Here is a 23,871-nt window from a genome sequence, read left to right as displayed (position 1 = left end):
TCAGCTCTGACATTTCAGCAGAACTCTCCATTTCAAAGATGTGGTGCTCAGAAATATATAGAGTACTCCAGATGTGGTCTAACCGAGGCTTTGTATAGATCGAGCTAAAATTCTTCACTTTTTCATTCTAACATTCTAGCTATAAAGAGCAAGGCCTAGATTTTCTCGAAGTTGTGGAGACTCTGTGACATATCTAATATGGCACTCGGAACATAATCCAAATGTCCTGAAGAGTAGAGGTAAAGCCCTGTAAAGGGCGGATATGGTCAGTGGAACTGTGAAGCTATCAAGTTATTTAAATCATCAGTCCTTTAAACATTATCATAGATTATCATAGAATTTACAGTGCAGAAGATGGCCACATGGCCCATCAAGTCTGCATCGGTCTTGGAATGAGCACCCCACCCGAGTCCACACCTCCACCCTATCCCCGTATTGTACCCGCCACACCCCACAATATAAGGACAGGGCATCCCCAGGGCCTGATTCCTGGGTGCTGGTAAAATGCCACCCAGGCACCACCAGCCTGGCATCCTGGATGTGTCCCTGCCAGGCTGACAGTGTCACCTAAGCAACCTGGCAGTGTCCAGGCGGCATCAGGGATGGCAGGGTACCACCCTGCCCAATGCCTGACCTCCCAGAGGCACCATATCACCTGGGAGACCTCCCCATGTGCCAGCACACTTGGTTCCGTTCGTGGAGACCAGCGCTGAACGGCGCCCAGCTGGGGTCTCCTTGGCAAGGCTGTTAGATCCCGTGCAGCAGTTAGAACCGGCGAGTGCATAGTAAAGTGTGCAGATTTAGGTTCGTCCATTATGGCCGGGATCCAGATCGTGGAGGAAATCCATGCAGACACAGGGAGAATGTGCAGACTCCGCACAGACAGCGACCGAAGTCGGGAATCGAGCCAGGGACCCTGGTGCTGTGAAGCAACTGTGCTAACCACTGTGCTACTGTGCCGCCCCATTGAAACATTGTAGAATAACAGCCTGTCTGTGTCTATGAGTCAAACAAAGTCTGGGCTTGCAGTTGCAATAACTGTTCATATAGTCCAAAATGCTATCATTACAGCATCATTACTGCTTGACTACTTCCCATGATCTATCATCACAGTCGGGGGTTCTAAATTCATAGTTTGATAGACAGATCCAAGAGCTTATTGAAAAACTACCTGTCATCGATATGTGGTTATGAATACAAAAGTTTGTTTTTAGATGGATTGAATGAAAGTGTTGATTTATAACAAGTCTGTAATAGATGAAAATCGTTTAATGTCACAAGTAGACTTCAAATGAAGTTACTGTGAAAAGCTCCTAGTCGCCACATTCCGGCACCTGTCCGAACTTTATTTCATTTAATCTCAGCATGGCTCCTGAGGTCTGCCCATGGTACTGGTGTGTTGGCATGGAGGGTGTAATGGCAAAGAGTGGTGGGTGGAGGCATGTGTTGATTTGTGTTGACTTGAGTTGTCATTACGTTGACATAGGGTCTATGTGATGCCATGGGCAGCTAAGTGGGGGAATGAGATAGCATGTACGGGCATGGGGAATGGGTGCTGTGGGGGAAAGATGTGAGGGCTGAGGTCTAGAGAGCCTAATGTTTCGGCATTAGAAAACCAAGTCGCAGAAAGCCAGTCCATCTCGGCACTCAGCATGCCGCCTGCGAACTGCAGACAGTGATGATAGCCTGACTCCGTCCTGCCCACCCTCCCCCCCCCCCCCCCCCCCCCCCCCCACCCACTCCGCCCTGGCACGAAGATCCGACCATTCGGGCACTTTATTCTGAGGCGTGTGCGACAGCCCGGGTGATTTCCTGACCGCACACAGGCCTCGGGAGCAAAACTCCAGGCCTGAGATTCCATTAAGCTTGTTGATATTTTGTTTGTTCCTGACATGTGACACGGGGACCCCCAAATCACTATTACTAACATTTCCCCATTTAAAATGGAGAAAATGTGTTGACAGCAATGACCAGACACGATAATGCTGATGGAGAGATAAATAGTGGCCTGGATACAGTGGGGCGGAGGGGTGGTGGTGGTGGGGGGGGGGGGGATCCATTGCCCTTCATCATATCGAGCTGTGTGGGGGATAACATGTTCACCCAAGAAGGCAGGGAGGGGCTCAGTTTAACATCTCACCCAAAAGCTGGCACGTCCGATTGTAGCATCCCCTCAGTACTGCACAGTGTAGATTCGATGCTCAGGAGGGACTTGACCCCACAAGCTTCTGACACTGAGGAAATTGTACTCCCCACTGCACCACAGCTGACACCTCGGCCTAGATGGCTGCCAGTCGGCAGAGCAGACCGACAATCTGGTTTTCACATCGCTGCCCACTGCCATTGGAGAGTGGTGTATGCAAACTGGAACATTTGAGTTCAAGCTCAGTATTTCAGGACTGGTCATGCTGTCTGTACAATAGCTGAGAGGGGGAGAGGGCGAGTGTGCAGGAGGGTGGTGGTGGTGGAGGCGGTGGGACAGCAGGAAAACTATTCATTTTTAGTCCCGTATGCAACATCAATCTCCAGGAGTTGACACTAAGTGAAGCACATGGCATGAAATGTAAGTAAATTAAGCACACATCCCTCAGTCTACACGCGCACAGGAACTGGCAGGAGTTGCACTGGATGAATAAGAATGAATGACTGGTCCAGCGGGAGCAAAATAAGGTGTAAAAGAAAAAGTTTCACTTTACGCTCTTTAATTCTGGTTGGGGGCTCTGTGGTTCTAGTTTTATAATAAATGGTTTGCCAGAGGCAGAGCCCAATGCCGTTAAGCTCATGGCCCAGCTCCAGCAATGTGCCTCCAAAAGCGAGTAACATTCGAGCTTTCATAGAATCCCGACAGTGCAGAAGGCCATTCGACCCATTGAGTCAGCACCAGCCCTTTGGAAGAGCACTCTACCCATGTCCACTCCCCCATCCAACTTGCTCTATCCTTCACGTAACCTACCCTTCACATGCCTGGACACTAAGGGGAAATTTCAACATGGCCAATCCACACATCTTTGGACTTTCCAGTGAAAGGAGCTTAACTCTTCATATTAGGAACATGTGGAGGTCATTCGGCCCATCGAGCCTGCTCCACCATTCAATTCGGTCATAGCTGATCATCTTCCTCACTGCCACTTTCCCTGTGCTGACGCCAAATTCTTTGATGGCATTAGTATCCAGAAATCTGTCGATTTCTGTCTTGAACACTCATTGATTGAGCTTCCACAGCCCACTGAGGTAGGGGGTTCCAAAGATCCCCCCCCCCTCTGAATTGGGGGTTTACTGCAACTACAGCCTCCAAAAACTATGAATTGTACAGATAATGTGTGGAGCAAAGGCTCACTGTGAAGAATCAACAAAAATGAGGAAGAGAAAGTGAGGAGTGGGATTGGATACATGTCTGGCCAGCTATTGGCAATCCACAGGAGGGCAACACCCGACAATGTCATGTTAACAGAAGTCACAATTTGAACTAGAGGGCAAGACAGGGGGCCTCGGATATTCACCATCTATTGATTTATGCCTGGATTTACATCCAATAAATGAGAGCACCAGTAGAATAGATAGCATATTGCTGAAAAATTATTTGCAGACAGAAAGAGCATGTACACAAATTGCATCTATTTCGGCTAAACAAAGTAAGTGAGAGCCATTCTCTGGTTCATTCCTTAGGACAGTGCCTTGATTGATCAGAGTCAAGCTGCCTGCTTTAAATTTGAAACAATGCAGGTCAGTTAACTGTCAGTCACCATCAACTGGTGCAATGCCCATGTGCCTCTACCAGAGTCTACTTGTCAACCAATCAGCACTCTCTTCTCACAAAGTATAAATTTGTTTATTCCCCGGGCACTGGTAGTCTTGCAAATTGCCCTGAAGTGTGCAAGATGCAAAGCTTCGACAAAAATGTCTCTTTTCTTTTCTAGCCACAAACAATTAAATGACTATTAACACATAGAATCTTCAAAGCCTTCAGCATTGAATTAAGGAGGCCATTTGGCTCAGCGTGTCTCTGCCAGCTCTTTGAAAGAGATTCTTCAGTCCACCGTGGAGTGTCTTTAATTATATCGAGCTTTTCCTCTGTAGTCCCATCAGATTTCTCCTTTTGAAGTGTAAATCCAATTCCCCTCCTGAAGGTTATTATTGAATCTGCTTCCACCGTCCTTTCAGGCAGCGCAACCCAGCACAACAACTCAATATTCTCTTCATCTCCCTTATTAATGGACAGACAAAATGACTGCCCGCCCTGATCAGAGGCAATGGAAGACTGTGATGGTGGGAGGGGGAGTGATGGGCTGGGTTGGTGCAGGGGGAGGTGAGGGAGCAAGTTTGCAAAATATTCTCTCAAATGAAATTTGCAATAGGGCAGCGCTGATGAAATTTGTTGCAAAGAAAGCTTCAGACCCCAAAAGGAAACGTGTCGGGAGAGTTTACTGAGATCCTCCTTCAAGGGTTCCGTTGGATCATTTTCATTTCCGGTATATCTTTGAAGGTAAACAATTATTCCCCACTGGCTGGGATACTTTCTTCTGGAACAGGGAAGAGTGGTGACCTGATCAAAGGTCTTTAACATTATTGGTAAGGTTTGATAGAGTAGATGAGGGAAGATTTTTCCACTTTCATTAATAATAATCTTTATTCGTGTCACAAGTAGGCTTACTACACTACAATGAAGTTACAGTGAAAATCCCCTGTCGCCACACTCCACCGCCTGTCCGGGTAGATTGAGGGAGAATTTGGAATGTCCAATTCACCTAACACGATGGGCCGAATGGCCTCCTTCTGCACTGTAAATTCGATAGTAAGAAGTCTTACAACACCAGGTTGAAGTCCAACAGGTTTGTTTCAAACATGAGCTTTCGGAGCGCAGCTCCTTCCTCAGGTGAATGTAGAGGTATGGTCCAACGACGGCTTCACCACATCGTGAATTCTGTGATCTATCAAGCATGTCTTTCGGGACTTGTGTGGAGTGTCCAGAGGAAACCCATGCCGACATAAGGTAGCTACTAATGAGTCCAATAGGGAATTATCTTTATCCAGGGAATGGCAGGGATGTGAAACTCGCTACTACAGGCAGGGTTAAAGAGAATAGATATATTAAAGGGAAAGCCTTTGTGATAGGATTATGTGGTGAGTATTGCGGTAAAGCTAGTATGGAGCACAGTCACTAGCATGGACTGGTTGGCCGAATCACCTGTTCCTGTGCTGTGCATTACATGTAATTCTGTGCAGGCAGCTGGACTGGTGAAGATAGCTGATGGAACCATCAATTCTATGGACACGTGCTTGTAGGATTAGAGTAGCGGTTTTAATATACTTCCAACAGAGCCAGCCTGTTAGCCGTTGAACTTTCGATGAACTGGCTGGCTGACTCTGTGGCACGGATCTTAATACAGCAGCTCCAGGGGGAGGAGTTCTGGGCGGAGCCAAGGGGGGAGCCCAGTACAAACTCTCGAGTACTCCCAGAGCTACTCCTCCTGGTGGTCAGGTAGTGCAACTGCACTTACAATATCGGTACATATATACAATGGGAACAGAGTGACATTGGTAACTTATAATACCGTGTGAATCTCATTCACCACAATAGCTGCCTTATATTCAACAATGTCGATAACATAGAGAGAGAAAATCACCTGCCTGGCAACAGGCATTACTGTCATAGGGAGTGCAGGTCAGTGAATCAGTGTTGTGGCCCATTTCCAATCTGCAACCCTTCAGCAACGCTGGGAGTAAGGGATAGCTGAAATCCCCTGTCATGACTGCTCACTACAGCTTCGGGGGAAGTCAGATCCATTTGATCTCAACCCTTCCAGAATACCAACCTACGCATGGCAGCTGGGAATTCTGTCCTCTACTGATCAGCATCATTTGATGAGGAAATACTACCTGCCATCTGTCATCAATATCTCCTTCACAAGGAGCATCTGTGCTCTTTGCCCTGTTTCCTAAACCCTTAATCTGGGTTCACTTTCTCCCAAGTTATTAAATATCTTCAAAACCTCGATGGCGTTCCCACTGAGATGTATTTTATCACTATAATCTCTTCCCATGAATTTATGTTGCCTCTCTAATCCTCGCTTCCTGAAGCCAAAACTACCGGCTCAGTTATCCCTGTGGACAGTTCCATATTACGATCCATTCCCTGGCCTCTCGTGTGACTATAATTAAAGACACTCCAGGGCAGGCTGAAGCTGATCTCCATGGAGTCCTGGCCCAAAACTGAACCGCAGCTGCTGCTTCTCAGCAGCCGAGCAGTAAATTGCGCCTCTGCACTCGCTTCAAGGTGTACGGAAAGACGATGCAGTCAGACGAAAGGTGGGGAAGCAGCAAGCTCCAGTGACAAACACCTTCACTCGGCCTTCACCCTGCGTTTCCTGATGGTGCAGGCTGTGGCTAGGGCGTTGAAACCTTCCTCAAGGGCCCTGGGGTCAGTGGAAGGAAGGCACTCCCACTCCTCCAGGCCCACAAGAGCGGTTGGCACAGGCACTGGTGAAGCCGGCAGCACCACCTCCGAGTCACCGGTGAGGCTCCCAGTCTCTGCCAAACCCGCACACAGCAACAGCCAGTTTTAAAATGACCCTGGGGAACCTGATTTAATTATTGTCATTATTAGCCCCCACTTTCCACAGCTGTCATGTCAGAGGGTGTGTGCGTAGCCCTCTGGGGGTCATGAGCCCAGTGATTAGCTCTTTGACTCAAACCCTGCCCCCATGAAGCCACTACCTATCCCCTCACCCCCCCCCCCCCCCCCCCCCCCTCCTTCTCCCACCAATCCTCTGCTGTCCATCCTGTGATGGAAGTTAATATCAAGGCCAAGGGGGAGGATTTTCGCTCTGATCCGACCCCCCCCCCCCCCCGTATTAATGACAGCTCTATATGTATTGGGTAGATTTATTTTTGAGGTTGTTCTGTATTAATTTAGCCCTCTATCCATGATAGTCCTGTAAGTCATTGCTGAATTTAGTATTTAAAATAAGAATGTTTTTCACCTGCCAGATACCTTAAGTTACATATGAGATGACTGCAATCCGGAATTTTCCTGTTGTCAGCACAGTGGAGAAACCTCAGCTCCCAGTAACGAAGCAGGAGTAACGCCCTTCCCCTTGCCATCCCGACCCATCCTGCCTCCCAGGAAAATTCCCATCAATCAAAAGCTAGAATGGAATTTTCCGGCCCCCGCAGCGAGTTCGGCAGGACTGGAAGATCCTGCTAGCGGCCAACGCTACGCCACTTCCGCCATGGGAAAACCCACCGCAGGCGGGGGAAGTGTGGAAAACCCCGACCTGATTCTGACAGTATCCGAAGTAAATTTAGTGAGTTAACATCAAGCCCTTGAGAGCCGGACTGCAGCTTACCTCTCCTCTGTGCCCCACGTACACCAGAGCACACAGCGGCTGGAAAGCACCCGTTCCGCAGGCCAGAAGGTGGGTTCGGTTATACGGGTGCAGCACCCGCACATAGTTGGCACATTCGCTCTGGAACAGAAAGGAGAGCAGAATAAGGCACTAAGAACAAAGAAAATTACAGGACAGGAAAAGGCCCTTCGGCCCTCCAAGCCTTCACCGACCATGCTGCCCGTCTGAACTAAAACGCCCCTACCCTTCCAGGGTCTATATCCCTCTATTCCGATCATATTCGTGCATTTGTCAAGACACCCCTTAAAAGTCACTATCGTATCTGCTTCCACCACCTCCTCCGGCAGCGAGTTCCAGGCACCCACTACCCTCTGTGTAAAAACTTGCCTCATACATCTCCTCTAAACCTTGCCCCTCACACCTTAAACCTGTGTCCCCTAGTAATTGACTCCTCTACCCTGGGAAAAAGCCTCTGACTATCCACTCTCTCTGTGCCCCTCATCATTTTGCAGACTTCTATCAGGTCGCCCCTCAACCTCCGTCGTTTCAGTGACCGGGGGCCAAATTCTCCGACCCCCCGCAGGGTCGGAGAATCGCCCAGGGCCGGCATAAATCCCGCCCCCGCCGTGGCCGGAATTCTCCGCCACCTGGGAATTGGCGGGGGCGGGAATCACGCCCCGCCAATCGGCGTGCCCCCTGCGACGGTTCTCCGGCCGCGATGGCCCAAAGTCCCGCCGCTGAGAGGCCAATCCCGCCGACGTGGTTTCAACCACCTCTGGTGGCAGCGGGATTGGCGGTGCGAGCAGCCCCCCCGGGGTCCTGGAGGGGGGCGCGGGACGATCGGACACCAGGGGGTGCCCCACGGTGGCCTGGCCCGCAATCGGGGCCCACCGATCGGCGGGCGGGCCAGTGCCGTGGGGGCACTCTTTTTCTTCTGCCGCCGCCACGGCCTCCACCATGGCGGAGGCGGAAGAGAACCCCCCTACCGCGCATGCGCCGGTGGTGACGTCTGACGCACTGGTGCATGCGCGAACCGGTGAAGGCCTTTCGGCCAGCCCTGACGCCGGGCGGCGGGCGTCAAAGGCCATTGGTGCCGGTTTTGGGGCCAGTCGGCGTGGCGTCAACCACTCCGGCGTGGGCCTAGCCCCTAAAGGTGCGGAGAATTCCATACCTTTGGGGAGGCCCGACGCTGGAGTGGTTGCCGCCACTCCGCTACGCCGGGATCCCCTACCCGGCGGGGCAGGGGAGAATCCCGGCCCAGGTTTCTCAAACCTCTCCTCATAGCTAATGCCCTCCATACCAGGCAACGTCCTGGTAAATCTCTTATGCACCCTCTCCAAAGCCTCCACATTCTTCTGGTAGTGTGGCGACCAGAATTGAACACTATACTCCAAGTGTGGCCTAACTCCGGATTCCCCGAACAGGTGCCGAAATGTGGCGACTAGAGGAGTTTCACAGTAACTTAATTGAAGCCTACTTGTGACAATAAGCGATTATTATTATTATAAGGTTCTATAAAACTGCAACATGACTTGCCAATTCTTAAACTCAACACACCGGCCGATGAAGGCAAGCATGGCTTATGCCTTCTTGACTACCTTCTCCACCCGTGTTGCAACTTTTAGTGACCTGTGTATTGTACACCCAGATCCCTCTGCCTATCATCACTCTTAAAGGTTCTGCTATTTACTGTATACGTCCCTTCTGTATTAGACCTTCCAAAATGCATGACCTAACATTTGTCTGGATTAGACCTTCGAAAATGCATTACCTCACATTTTCCAGAGTGAGAATTTGGTGGATCAGATTCGTGTTCATCAAGTGTTGGGACATTTGGATTCTGCCCTACCCTCCCCATGTTTAAAGGCAACTTCAAACACTCCACAACACACTGTGGGTTATATACAGCTCAGAAACAGGCCATTCGGCCCTGGTTAAAATTCCCTTCAGAATATTCAACGTCATGCATTTTTTAGCTTAAAAGAATTTCAGGATAAAGTCGCATCAACAACTTGCATTTATATAGCACCCTCAATGTACTAAGATGTCACGGAGCACTCTACGTATTCTACAGGAGTAACATCAAACAAAATTTGACTCTGGGCCACATAAGGAGACATTTGGGCCGTTGAGAGGGAGGTTTCAGGGAGCGTATTAAAGGAGGAGAGAGAGGTACAAGAGGCAGAGAGGTTTAGGGAGGGAATTCCAGAGTGTAGCATCTAAGCAACTGACAGGATGGCCATCAGTGGTGGAGTAAATAAGATTAGGAATGCACAGAAAGAGGCCAAAACTGTTAGACTGCAGAGATCTTTGAGGGTTGTGGGGTTGGTGGAGATTGCAGAGTTAGGGGGGGACGAGGACATGGAGATCGTTGAAAACAAAGGGGGAGGATTTTAAAATTGCGGCATGCTTAACCATGAGCCAATGTCGGTCAGTGAACACATGGGTGACGCATGGGTCACATTGATATATTTATCAATGGCTCCAATCTCATAAGGGTGTGAGCTAAAACCTTTTAAAAAGATAATTGGGCCAGCCTGGTACCCTGCCATTTCCCAGTCTCTGTGATGCTCGATGGGCCGAATGGCCTACTTCTGCTCTTAACGTCTTATGGTCCTGGAGCTGGCGTTTTCCTCCGTGATTCAAATGCAACCTCAAACATTGGGCAACAAACGGCCTTTGTTCCTGGGTGCTGGCCTTGCCTTCGCACACTCCAGCTTCTCAGGCAACAAGAGCAAGCTTCACCGGCTGTGAGGCCGTCATGGTCTGACACAGGCCGATTCAATTCCTGTCCCAATTGGGCCCCGGCGTTTGGTTACCATGGCCTCCCCTCCCATGCCCTGCACACAATGGGAGGAAGCAATAGATGACCTTCGACGAGTTAATACTTCACCGCAGTCGGTCTCCTGTGCCAGCTGCTTCACAAGGGGCTGGAAGTCTCTTTACCATTTAAGGCCCGATAAGATGCTCCGAGGTCAAGGGGTCCGTTTCTCATTGCACCAGTTGCAGTGAGGAAATGGCTGCCCTATTGTTTGTGCAGTGCGGCTTGCTGAGTGTTCCTGTGTGGCAAAAAAAAAAAATCCCCAGCGAGACACAGAGGCTGCTCCTGAGAGATACGTACTTCCACCATCGTATCAGCCCCTATATAGTAACCCTTCCCTCGCTGATGAAAGGGCTTTGCTGAGGTTGGGAAGTGGGCATCGGAGAAAAGTAAATAAAACATCGCTGCCAAAGAAAGCAGACAAGAAACAGCCTCTCTTCAGCAGGTCAAGGGAGCAAGGTCAGAAATAGAATTTCACATCGTTCCCATCACACACACTCTCGCGCTTCATAGAATAGGAAAACTCCAGCCCACACTCATCGTGACACATCCCACCCTCATTGCAAGGTTCATAATGCATCATCTGTGATCTGCAGCCCTTATTCCCGAGACAGACACTCAGAATATTATCGATGATACACGCGCTGCTCTCTGGCCTCCCCAGCGCAACTTTCAACCTGTCCGAAATAGTGCAGCTGCTTCCTCACTGAGAGTAAGCGTCACTCCCCTGTCACTCCCGCCATCCTCTCCTAGCTCCACCGACTCCACATGCCCCGGCGTACTCGTCAAAAACTCCCAGCCTTTGTCTTCAAGGCCCTGCCATCCTGAGTGTGGTAGTATGACTAGGGGTATTACGGTAACTGGGAGTGTGAGCTGGCATTGGTGCAGAGGGCTCGCTGCCCATTGGCCCAAGTATCGTGTTCTCCGTATTCCTATTGGCTAAGAGGAAGGTAGCTCCGCCTACGAGGCAGGGTATAAGAACCCGCGTCCCCCAGCAGTCAGGCCATTTCCTGTACGTCTGCTGCCGGGCTCACTTCTTGCTGATTAAAGCCTTTCGTTTCGGACTTCACCTACGTTTCGTGTCCATTGATTGTGCATCACTGAGCTCGTCGAACAACCGGACCTCTCCCCACCCCTGGTCACCCTCCACACTCTCACTGGTGACCAATCAACCAGGACGGTCCTGCCCTCTGCAATTCACAACCCCCCCCCCCACCCCGACTCTTGCTAACCCCTTCCCATTTTTAAAACCCCAATGTACAAAACGGGGCTCTGTGCGAACTTGGCCGCGCCTTCGCCGCTGAGGCCCCCTAAATGATACCGTGGGGGGTGGGGGCTATTTGACCCTTCGAGTCTGCACTGACCCTCCAAAAGAGCACCTTACCCAGGCCTATTCCCCGCCCTATCCCCGTAACTGCATAATCCCACCTCACCTTTGGGCACAAATGGGAAATTTTGCATGGCCAATCCACCTAACTTGCGGATGTTTGGACTATAGGAGGAAACCGGAGCAGCCGGAGGAAACCCACGCACACACGGGGAGAAAGTGCAAACTCCATACAGACACCCAAGGCTGGAATTGAACCTGGGTCCCTGGCGCTGTGAGGCAGCAGTGCTAATCACTGTGCCACATGTTGCCCGGGTGAAAGGTTATCGTGGGGTAGGTGGGAATGTAGAGTTGAGGTTACAATCAGATTCGCCATGACGTCATCAGGTTACATCACTTGAATCTCAACAAGGAAGCGAATGGAAAATGCCCGTCCCATGTCCTAAGTCAAAGGTCACTGGCTGCCGTAATTAATGGTCAGTTCGGTCATTCATCCCAGCTGCTCATATCAGGCCTTCACAAGGTCTCATTGATCCTCCTATGAGCAACATTTAACATTAGCCGAAACTGGGCTGGTACTTTTGTTGCTAGGCGTGTCACTATTAAGCTGGACCCATAACTGGGACCACCAGCATGTCTACTCTCTAAACCCAGTTCCACTTGTGAACTCCCACAACCAGCGCGAGTTAGCGCATGCGCGGGAGCGCCAGCGTGTGCTGGCGTCATCCCAGCGCACGCGCAGGGGGGGGGTTCTTCTCCGCACCGGCCATGGCGGAGGTTGACAGCGGCCTGTGCGGAGGGAAAGAGTGCCCCTACGGCGCAGGCGGGATCGGCCGAGAACGGGTGGACACTCGGCCCATCGTGGGCCAGAGAATTGGCGAGGGGGCCGTTGCCAGCAGCCGCCAACCGGCGCGCCACAATTCCCGCCCCCGCTAAAATCCTGGCGCCGGAGAATTCCGCCCAATTTCACCCTGTGGAGATAACAAGATGGAATCAGGGAATTTGGACCAATCCGTGCTGGTGCATACCCTCAACACAGGAAGTTATCCTCATCTCATGACCCTTTTCCTTCATCCTATTGAGCCTGTCCTTGTTGAGATAAGGTTGAACCTTATGGGGCACCGTAGATCCTGCCGTCCACTATGCCTCCTGCCTTGCAGCAATTTAAAGTTGGGTTGAGCATGGAGTGTCTTTAAGGCAAGACTTGCACCCCCATCTCAGAGGAATTCCCGCCTCAGAGAGCGGTCAGCTGACTGGGTGGCCGGGAGCTCTGCTGTCCAGACAGTGCCAGGTACGAGTGGTGGTCACTGCCGGTACTACAGGCATCCCAGAACAAGAGGCGCTAATAGAGGAGGGACGCCAAGATAAGTCCGGGATATTGGTGGGGGTGGTGTGTGTGGAATAAGGGGAGGGGTGGGATGGAGTTTAGAGGTTGTGGAAAGGAATTGAGGGAAGAAGGAGGGCCTTCAGGGATTTCGTAGAATTTGCAGGTCAGAAGGAGGCCACTCAGCCCATCGAGTCTGCACCGGTCCTTGGAAAGAGCACCCCACTTAAGCCCACGCCTCTACCCTATCCCCGTAACTCAGTAACCCCATCTAACCTTTTTGGACACCAAGGGAAATTTAGCATGGCCAATCCACCTAACCTGCACATCTTTGGACTATAGGAGGAAACCGGAGCACCCGGAGGAAATCCACGCAGACACGGGGAGAACTTGCAGACTCCTCACAGGGAGTGACCCAGGCCGGGAATCAAACCTGGGACTCAGGAGCTGCAAGGCAACAGTTCTAACCACTGTGCTACCGTGCTGCCCATTTGGGGAGGGGGGGGGGGCGCTCGTGATGGGCCGTGAGGGCCTAGAATTGAGGTTTCCCCCTTTGCATTACAACAGGCCACACAGCTAAAGCTACTAGGCTACCTCTTTGGTGTGCATCTGCCTTGCTGGCAGCAAAATGGTATCAGGGTTAAGAGGAGGCCCTTAAGTAGCCGTTCATTGATCACCTAAGGTCTCAATGCCGGGCCCAATGCCTCCACTCACCCCTTGTACAATTTGAGACATTTCGGGGTGAGCGGATAGCTGACGCGCAGGCCATGCAGCATCAAACCTCAAGTCGGGAATATAAAATCCAGTCCTCTGCTTCAGGCACTAACTCCAGCAGTGAAACTCCGCAGCCTCACAATCCTCTGTGGGCCAAAAAAAATTCTTCTACGCTCTGAGCTCACTGCACCTTGTGGGCCCTGAGGAAGCCATTAATTATGAAGCAGAAGAGCGTAACTACATACGGCAGACGGAGACCAGGGCGTAAAGTGGGCTAAAGAGGGACAATCTGCAATGGAAAAAACCCGAGACACTCCTGATAAAACGGATGAGGGAATGACAAGGTTGGGGTTTTAACCTGGAATACGCGACAAATTATTCTTAAACATGGAATAAGCCTATTCAAATGGCTGAGTGATAGTTTTCCCAAAAGAGTTTATTGGAGGCGATAAATCTTTTACACTTACAAATGGGTCTTTTCCCTTGAGGGCACATTCCTCCTCCTGACCGGGCAGAGCTGGCCAGTAAATCTGAAAGGGAACAAGGAAGAGAATCATTAAACCCGCATTAAATAACAATAAATCCAACAAGTGATTCATGCACAGAAGTGGAGCAATTGTCAGATGTTGTCCCAAAGAGAGTTAATCACCAATTAATCCTCCCCAACCACCTCCGTCCATTTTGGTGTAATGTGTTATTATTAATATGACAAAGAATATTATTTCTCCTTAATAGTTCGGCGCTCAAGACAAAAACAAACACTTGCATTTATATAGGACTTTATCACTTTTGAATATTTCAAAGCACTTTGCACAATGGATTGTGTTATGAGTTGAAGTGACTTGTGCACAGAAAACCACATCACTGTCCGGACCATCATTACCCCCACAGGGGACACAGGAGCAGGAGGAGGCCAATTGGTCCCTCGAGCGTATTCCACCATTCAATGAGTTCATGGCTGATCTGTGACCTCACTCCACAATCCCTCCTTTGCCCCATGTCCCTGAAGACAAAAAGATTTAAAGTTAACCTCTGACCCAAACTCCCACCTTTTCACCCATAACCGGCTCTGGCTTACTGGGTAGCAGGCTCAATTCTGAATCCACACAGGGCTCGAGGACAGAAATACAAGCTGACAGCCCACACTGAGGGTGTGCTGCACTGTCATACGTGCTGTACTTTGAATGCGATATTAACCCGAGGTCCCACCTGCTTACCCAGGTAGGTGCGAACCATATCACAGGAATAGTGTTGTGCCAAATCTAGCCGGGAGACATCAGCGGGCATGACGTCACTGAATTCATAGAATCATAGGATCCCTACAGTGCAGAAGGAGGCCATTTGGCCCATCAACTCTGCGCTAATCCTCGGAAAAGCACCCTACCTGGGCCCACACTCTAAACCCAACCCCGTAACTCAGTAACCCCACCTTACTTTTTGGGCACTAAGGGGCAATTTAGCATGGCCAATCCACCTAACCTCCACATCTTTGGATTTTGGGCGGAAACCGGAGCACCCGGAGGAAACCCACCCAGACATGGGGAGAACGTGCAAACTCCGCACAGAGACCCAAGGCCGGAATTGAACCGGGGTCCCTGGCAATGTGAGGCAACAGTGCCAACCACTGTGCCAGCCCACCTATTCAGTTTGATGTAATTTCTCAGATAAGAGTGATGGAGGCCTAAATAACTGGCTGCATTTATTCTAGCTTCGGAGGGAACCGGTAATTTATGAAATGTTCTGTGTGCAGGGGAATTAGTTGAAAGCAATTCACTTGAGAAAAAAAGGAACTTGTTAAGGCAGCACATCAAATGTGACTGAATAGAAGAAAGTATTACATTTTATCATTCAACTTTTCTTTCAGCAGAAAATAAAAGTAGTGATATATTTTCTCATACATGTGCTGTGCAATCAATCCATCAATATATTATTAAAAGTTCCATGTGTAGTCTGCACTTTATGTTTGCTAATATTATTCTTTATTATCACAATCTTGAATGATGCTTTTTGTGTCAATGTTTATGGGCTGGCTGTACAGGGACTAATCCTGTCCCACTCCCTCTTACTGCTGTTGATGTGTAATAATGGTTGGGGCAGAGATGCTGGAAAGAAGATGATCTCATCTCAACTGAGCTGCTACTTACACAATCTTTCCCAGCCAAATCCAGCCGCTACCCTGCTTCTTTACTTCAACTACTGGTGTTTCACTTTTGACAAGTTACCTTACCGACTCCCCTCAACTCCCCCACCCAGTTCCCTGCTCTCCAACACGCATGGGTGCCCAAGGATGCCCAAACTCTCCTGTGACCACCCATCCCTCTCTTCAATCAACACCCACTACCCGCTCCCGTTACCACTCAGCCCCCTCTCCCGTTACCACCCATCCCCCTCTCCCGTTACCACCCATCCCCCTCTCCCGTTACCACCCATCCCCCTCTCCCGTTACCACCCATCCCCCTCTCCCGTTACCACCCATCCCTCTCTCCCGTTACCACCCATCCCCTCTCCCGTTACCACCCCTCCCCCTCTCCCGTTACCACCCATCCCCCTCTCCCCGTTACCACCCATCCCCCTCTCCCGTTACCACCCATCCCCCTCTCCCGTTACCACCCATCCCCCCTCTCCCGTTACCACCCATCCCCCTCTCCCGTTACCACCCATCCTCCCCTCTCCCGTTACCACCCATCCCCCTCTCCCGTTACCACCCATCCCCCTCTCCCGTTACCACCCATCCCCCTCTCCCGTTACCACCCATCCCCCCTCTCCCGTTACCACCCACCCCCCTCTCCCGTTACCACCCATCCCCCTCTCCCGTTACCACCCATCCCCCTCTCCCGTTACCACCCATCCCCCTCTCCTGTTACCACCCATCCCCCTCTCCCGTTACCACCCATCCCCCTCTCCCGTTACCACCCATCCCCCTCTCCCGTTACCACCCATCCCCCTCTCCCGTTATCACTCATCCCTCCTTCCTGAAGGCCAAACACTCATTTCTAGACAGCTCTTCCTGGGTGACTAACCTCATACTTATTTTTCCACAGATTACCCCAAACTCGCTCCTCTTGAGAAATAGAGAGGGGGAAAAGAGAGAGAAAGAAGAATAGTTTGTAACCCCGTTACTGTGGGATTTTAAACTGAGAGACTAAAATCGTAGCACAGTGGTTAGCACTGCTGCTTCACAGCGCCAGGGTCGATTCCCGGCTAAGGATTACTGTCTGCGTGAAGTCTGCACGTTCTCGCTGTGTCTGCAAGGGTTTCTTCCGGGTGCTCCGGTTTCCTCCCAGAAATCCCGAAAGACGTGCTTGTTAGTTGAATTGGACATTCTGAATTCTCCCCCCGTGTACCTGAACAGGTGCCGGAATGTGGCGACCAGGGGAGTTTCACACTAACTTCATTGCAGTGTTAATGTAAACTTCCGTATGACAATAATAAAGTTGATTATTATTATTTACCCAGGCGAAGATTTCTGCCAGTTTAGTTCAGCCTTTCAGTGTAAATGGTTCCACATTTCATAGAATCATAGAATTTACAGTGCAGAAGGAGGCCATTTGGCCCATCGAGTCTGCACCGGCTCTTTGAAAGAGCACCCTACCTAAGCCCACACCTCCACCCTATCCCCATAACCCAGTAACCCCACCCAACACTAAGAGCAATTTAGGACACTAAGGGCAATTTATCATGGCCAATCCACCTAACCTGCACATCTTTGGACTGTGGCAGGAAACCGGAGCACCCGGAGGAAACCCACACACACAAGGGGAGAACGTGCAGGCTCCACACAGACAGTGTCCCAAGCTGGGGATCAAACCTGGGGCCCTGGAGCTGTGAAGCAATTGTGCTAACCACCGTGCTACCCTGCTGCCCCACTGTATTGAATCAGATCATCCTAAACAGTACACAAAGATGAACGTTCTGCTAAACCATTGCCAGTGGAAACTAATCAAGCAGCTGGTCCGTGGGTGAATGTGCTAAATAGGGGGAACGCTAATTATAACAATATTAGGCGGGAACTGAAGAACCTAGATTGTTTGAGGGTAAATCAACACCTGGCATGTGGGAGGCTTTCAAATGTCAGTTGAAAGGGATTCAGGACCGGCATGTTCCTGTGAGGAAGAAGGATAAATACGGCAAATTTCGGGACCCTTGGATAACGAGAGATATTGTAGGCCTCGTCAAAAAGAAAAAAGAAGCATTTGTCAGGGCTAGAAGGCTGAGAACAGACGTAGCCTGTGTGAAATATAAGGAAAATAGGAAGGAACTTAAGCAAGGAGTCAGCAGGGCTAAAAGGCATCACGAAAAGTCATTGGCAAATAGGGTTAAGGAAAATCCCAAGGCTTTTTACACATACACAAAAAGCAAGAGGTTAGCCAGGGAAAGGGTTGGCCCACTGAAGGACAGGCAAGGGAATCTATGTGTGGAGCCAGAGGAAATGGGCGAGGTACTAAATGAATACTTTGCATCAGTATTTACCAAAGAGAAGGAATTGGTGGATGTTGAGTCTGGAGAAGGGTGTGTAGATAGCCTGGGTCACATTGAGATCCAAAAAGACGAGGTGTTGGGCGTCTTGAAAAATATTAAGGTAGATAAGTCCCCAGGGCCTGATGGGATCTACCCCAGAATACTGAAGGAGGCTCGAGAGGAAATTGCTGAGGCCTTGACAGAAATCTTTGGATCCTCACTGTCTTCAGGTGGTGTCCCGGAGGACTGGAGAATAGCCAATGTTGTTCCTTTGTTTAAGAAGGGTAGCAAGGATAATCCAGGGAACTATAGGCCGGTGAGCCTTACATCAGTGGTAGGAAAATACTGGAGAGAATTCCTCGAGACAGAATCTACTCCCATTTTGAAGCAAATGGACGTATTAGCGAGAGGCAGCACGGTTTTGTGAAGGGGAGGTCGTGTCTCACTAACTTGATAGAGTTTTTTGAAGAGGTCACAAAAATGAATGATGCAGGTAGGGCAGTGGATGTTGTCTATATGGACTTCAGTAAGGCCTTTGACAAGGTCCCTCATGGCAGACTGGCACAAAAGGTGAAGTCACACGCTATCATGGGTGAGCTGGCAAGATGGATACGGAACTGGCTAGGTCATAGAAGGCAGAGAGTAGCAATGGAAGGGTGCTTTTCTGATTGGAGGGCTGTTACTAGTGGTGTTCCGCAGGGTTCAGTGCTGGGACCTTCGCTGTTTGTAGTATATATAAATGATTTGGAGGAAAATGTAACTGGTCTCATTAGTAAGTTTGCAGACGACACAAAGGTTGGTGGAGTTGCGGATAGCGATGAGGACTGTCAGAGGATACAGCAGGATTTAGATCATTTGGAGACTTGGGCGGAGAGATGGCAGATGGAGTTTAATCCAGACAAATGTAAGGTAATGCATTTTGGAAGGTCTAATGCAGGTAGGGAATATACAGTGAATGGTAGAACCCTCAAGAGTATTGACAGTCAGAGAGCTCTAGGTGCACAGGTCCACAGGTTACTGAAAGGGGAAACACAGGTGGAGAAGGTAGTCAAGAAGGCATACGGCATGCTTGCCTTCAATGGCCAGGGCATTGAGTATAAGAATTGGCAAGTCATATTGCAGATGTATAGAACCTTAGTTAGGCCACATTTGGAGTATCGTGTTCAATTCTGGTCGCCACACTACCAGAAGAATGTGGAGGCTTTAGAGAGGGTGCAGAAGAGATTTACCAGGATGTTGCCTGGTATAGAGGGCATTAGCTATGAGGAAAGGTTGAATAAATTTGGTTTGTTCTCACTGGAACGACGGAGGTTGAGGGGCGACCTGATAGAGGTCTACAAATTTATGAGGGGCATAGACAGAGTGGATAGTCAGAGGCTTTTTACCAGGATAGAGGGGTCAATTACTAGGGGGCATAGGTTTAAGATGTGAGGTGCAAGGTTTAGAGGAGATGTACGAGGCAGATTTTTTTACACAGAGGGTAGTGGGTGCCTGGAACTTGCTGCCGGAGGAGGTGGTGGAAGCAGGGACGATAGTGATGTTTAAGGGGCATCTTGACAAATACATGAATAGGATGGGAATAGAGGGATACAGACCCCGGAAGTGCAGAAGATTTTAGTTTAGGCTGGCAGTATGGTCGGCACATGCTTGGAGGGCCGAAGGGCCTGTTCCTGTGCTGTACTTTTCTTTGTTCTTTGTTTGTTCTTTGTTCACTGCAGACCTCTTGCTCTCACTGAATCCCCATTGAAGATAGCATTTCTCTTGCCCAATCCCCAGTGCTGACATGAGGCAGTCACACTGATAGTGTTGAGTCCCATTAGCCAGCATGCTGGAATGGATAATACATCTTTCATTGGAGGTGTCTGTGACACCCATGCCTTTGAGAGCGAGTCACTCAAGGGCAATTAGGGATGGAAAATAAACGTTGGCCTTGTTAATGACTCCCACATCCCATGAAAAAATATATTTCTTTAACTCGGGGCCAAGACAAACAAAGATTCAGCTAGTTAGCAATGGAATAGTTAGGACAATGGAAGCGATTGTCTTTATTCCTGGTAGATTGGACTTTTCTCAAATATTCTTCATATTTAAGGTTGTTTGTGCTTGAGGTTGTTTCATTTCTTTCCATACTTAATTCTATTTAGGCTACAATAGCTCTTCTGTGATTAGCCACACCTTCAAACTGTCCCGGGCTACAGTATTGGTTTCCCTCACTTCCCACAAGCAAGATAATCAAGAAATATTCTTCGTATCAACAAAATAAATCTTTGTCATTCAGCCAATATATCTGGTATATTTGGAATGGTTGAGTATGTGAGGGATGGGTTGGGGCAGGGCAGGGTGCGTGTCGGCGAGTTATGTTACACGCAGATGTACAAGTTAGCAAAAGAGAGCAGGAAGGCAAACAAGCCCTTGGAGAATGCTTACATATCCGTACTCCAGCTCATCACATTGCATGTCCCTGCGGACGTTTAACATTATTTGTGTGCACTTGAAATGAGAATCTGGTATGGATTGATCCAACCACAGCCAAATTTTGTTCAATGTTTTCTAGGTCTGCAAGTGATAGTGTTAATTGTATGTTCATTATAAGATACGCAGGCCTTTTTTATTCATCCGTGGGATGTAGGCTTCGCTGGCTAGGTCAGCATTCATTGCCCATACCTAATTGCCCTTGAGAAAGTGGCGGTGAGCTGCCTTGTTGAACCGCTGCAGTCCGTGTGGTGTAGGTACTCCCATAATGTGTGAGTGAGGAAGTGCCAGGATTTTGACCCAAAGACGATGAAGGAACAGTGATATATTTCCAAGTCAGGATGGCGGGTGACTTGGAGGGTGATGCGCGATCAATAACTACTGAAACGAGGGTGTAGTCCGAATTGAAGTCTTTAATCAACAAGATGTTTCCCCAGCAGCTCGAGGACAGAAAGAAGGCCGGCTGCTGAGAAACACGGGTTCTTATACCCCGCCTCACTGGGCGGAGCTACCTTACGTTCCGACCAATGAAATGCAAACACTTGGGCCAATGAGCAGCGAGCCTTCTCCACCAATGGTAGCTCACACTCCCAGGTACCGTAGTACCTCTAGTCATACTACCACAGAGGGGAACTTCCAAGTTGTGGTGTTCCCATGTTTCTGCTGCCCTGTCCTTCGGGATGGCAGTGGTCGTGCTGGCGAAGGAGCCTTGGTGAGTTTCGGCAGTGCATTTTGTAGATGCTACACACTGCTGTGAATGTGCATTGGTGGTGCAGGGACTGAATGTTTGTAGATCAGATGCCAATCACGCGGGCTGCTTTGTCCTGGAGGGCATTGTTTAATTCAGTACTTAAAGCATTTATTTCAAGAGACTGCTGGAGCCCTGGGGTGGTAGTAGGAGGCTGGCATATGCAATGTTGCATTCTGTGAATAAACCCATTATGAAGAAAAGGATTAGTGTCCAGTTTCATACTTCACTGACTGCCTTGGGATCGAGATAACAGATAGAACCCTAGACTCGCATAGCACCCTTCCAGTCACCGTGCAAAAGACAGAAATGTTAGTCAGACGGTCGACATGCCTTCCCTCAACTCCAACAGAGGCTCCTAGACCAACAGAAAGTGGCTGATTCGATGCAGTAAAGCACCTTGGGATGATTTAGTAACTTAAAGGCAGCTGAAGGCTGTTGGAATTTGGAACTGCTGAGACCCACAGGGGGATATGTTGGCACAGTGTGATAGAAGTCCACTGATTGTTCAGCTATTTTAATTAGGTTGAAAATTGAGCAAACATCCTTCCGTGCCACCCTCGCAGTCCGATTTGCCTCTCTTCACTGCGCTCAGCTGAGCCAAGGGCAGCACGGTAGCACAGTGGTTAGCACAATTGCTTCACAGCTCCAGGGTCCCAGGTTCGATTCCCGGCTTGGGTCACTGTCTGTGCGGAGTCTGCACGTCCTCCCCGTGTGTGCGTGGGTTTCCTCCGGGTGATCCGGTTTCCTCCCACAAGTCCAAAGATGTGCAGGTTAAGTGGATTGGCCATGATAAATTGCCCTTAGTGTCCAAAATTGCCCTTAGTGTTGGGTGGGGTTACTGGGTTATGGGGATAGGGTGGAAGTGTGAGCTTGGGTAGGGTGCTGTTTCCAAGTGCCGGTGCAGACCTGATGGGCCGACTGGCCTCCTTCTCCACTGTAAATTCTATGAAAGATGCAGGCAGAGGATAATCCCTCCCTTACCCTCCCACTGGGACACAGAGGATTGTCGGACTATAATAACGGGAGCCTAGACATTCTCAAAGTGGAGCTTCCAGCTGCCCTTTTGCCCTTAGCCTGGACTTGCACTGATTCTTCTTCGCTCATCACCCCTGGGCTTGCTGACCGACACTGCCTCCTCGGGCTTACCCCTTCCTATCTCCAGCCCCACAACTCCCCAGGAACTCCACTTTCCTCTAACGTTGGCCCCTCCTGCCACCCCCCGATTTTAATAACTCCACCATTGGCCACGGTAAGCTCTGACATTCCGCCGCCCCCAACCCCCGCCCCACCACCAAAACTCTCTACCTTCTCTTGTCCTTTAAAGGCTGTTGGACCTCTAGCTCCCACCTTCACACGGAACTGATCCCATGTTCCCATGACTTGGGACAACAAAAAATTGCAATTATATAGCACCATTGCTCCTCCTTTAAAACTCTCCTGAAAACCTATCCCGTCAAATGAGTGTTTGTTCATCTGCTCAATGTCAATTTTTGTTTGATAATGCTCCTGCGAAGCGCCCTTTGGACATTGTATCATACTAAAGGTACCACAAAAATGCAATTTGTTGTTGTCCCACCCAAAGACATGGGGATATGGGTCAGTTCCGTGTGGAAGTGGGAGTTATAGGTCCAGCAGGTTTTACCTGAACTGCAGTTAGATCCGGCTGGTCAAACGAAAGAAAAAAGATCATTTGTATTTATATTGCACCTGCTCACAACCACAAGACATCCCAGACAAGTACTTTCACAGCCTGAGTTGCGCCATGGCGAGCGAGGCTCCAACTCAGCTGCCTATCTGGCTATACGTTGCTGTGATTGTTCGAAATTTGGCATTCTTGTGTTTGTCCAGATGAGTGCAAGATGATAAACTTCAGCGACATGTCTCTCTTTTCAGTAATGTTCAAGTTCTGTACTTCCAAACAACTGTTTTCGCCTTTTAAAAAAAAAAATTCCCGGGATTGAACAGGCCAGCTGTGCTGTGATGTGCTCCAGACTGTTCGGGGTCGTCGATTTGCAAATTGAAAATTGCCTACTGGCCCTCCCCAGCCTGTTGGCGAGCTCCTGATACAGTTGTAACAACCCATTAATTGTAAGCGAGCGGGTTCCCGCCCCGTCCTCACTTTGAGAATTCCAGCGTGCCCCAGAGGTGTCGGGGCATTGACATGCCACCCTGGGGCGCTATCTCCAACGAAACACCCGCTCCTGTCCTCACCCCCACGGGCAACTTCAAACCACAGCCTGCTTTTCAGGTGCGTTACCTTGTCAAAAAAGTCATAGGATTTAACAAGATCGCCGTCGCTCTTCCAAACACCAGAGAATTAATAATAATAATAATCGCTTATTGTCACAAGTAGGCTTCAATGAAGTTCCCGTGAAAAGCCCCTAGTCGCCACATTCCGGCGCCTGTTTAGGGAGGCTGGTGCGGGAATTGAACGCGCGCTGCTGGCATTGTTCTGCTTTGCAAGCCAGCTATTTAGTCCATTGTGCTAAACCAGCCCCTTGGAATTCTCATTTCAAATGATCTTGCCCCATGGAACAACCCTCTCATCCCGGGATGAGGTGAAGCAGAGTGGGGGGGAAGCTCATGGGGAAAACAAACGCAGCTGGGCTGAATGGCCTGTTGCTGCGCTGTCAATGTCACATGATTGCATATAAATGG

At 49.7% G+C, this 23,871-nt stretch overlaps 1 protein-coding gene across 3 annotated transcripts in view; it reads right to left on the bottom strand.

Annotated features, from left to right (window-relative positions):
* sema3bl (sema domain, immunoglobulin domain (Ig), short basic domain, secreted, (semaphorin) 3bl) overlaps positions 1 to 23,871 on the bottom strand; it is a 176,410-nt gene that overhangs the window by 57,244 nt on the left and 95,295 nt on the right. For all 3 annotated transcript variants that reach the window (XM_038812283.1, XM_038812285.1, XM_038812284.1), the window contains exons 3-4: positions 14,000 to 14,062; positions 7,347 to 7,466 (exon numbers count right to left, since the gene is read on the bottom strand). In XM_038812283.1, the coding sequence (XP_038668211.1) occupies positions 7,347 to 7,466; positions 14,000 to 14,062 (183 nt within the window). The remainder of the gene's footprint in view (positions 1 to 7,346; positions 7,467 to 13,999; positions 14,063 to 23,871) is intronic.

The sequence above is a fragment of the Scyliorhinus canicula genome, chromosome 11 (genome assembly GCF_902713615.1).
Source record: "Scyliorhinus canicula chromosome 11, sScyCan1.1, whole genome shotgun sequence".
In the NCBI taxonomy this organism is placed as follows: Eukaryota; Metazoa; Chordata; class Chondrichthyes; order Carcharhiniformes; family Scyliorhinidae; genus Scyliorhinus; species Scyliorhinus canicula.
This window is presented reverse-complemented; position numbering and strand designations above follow the sequence as displayed.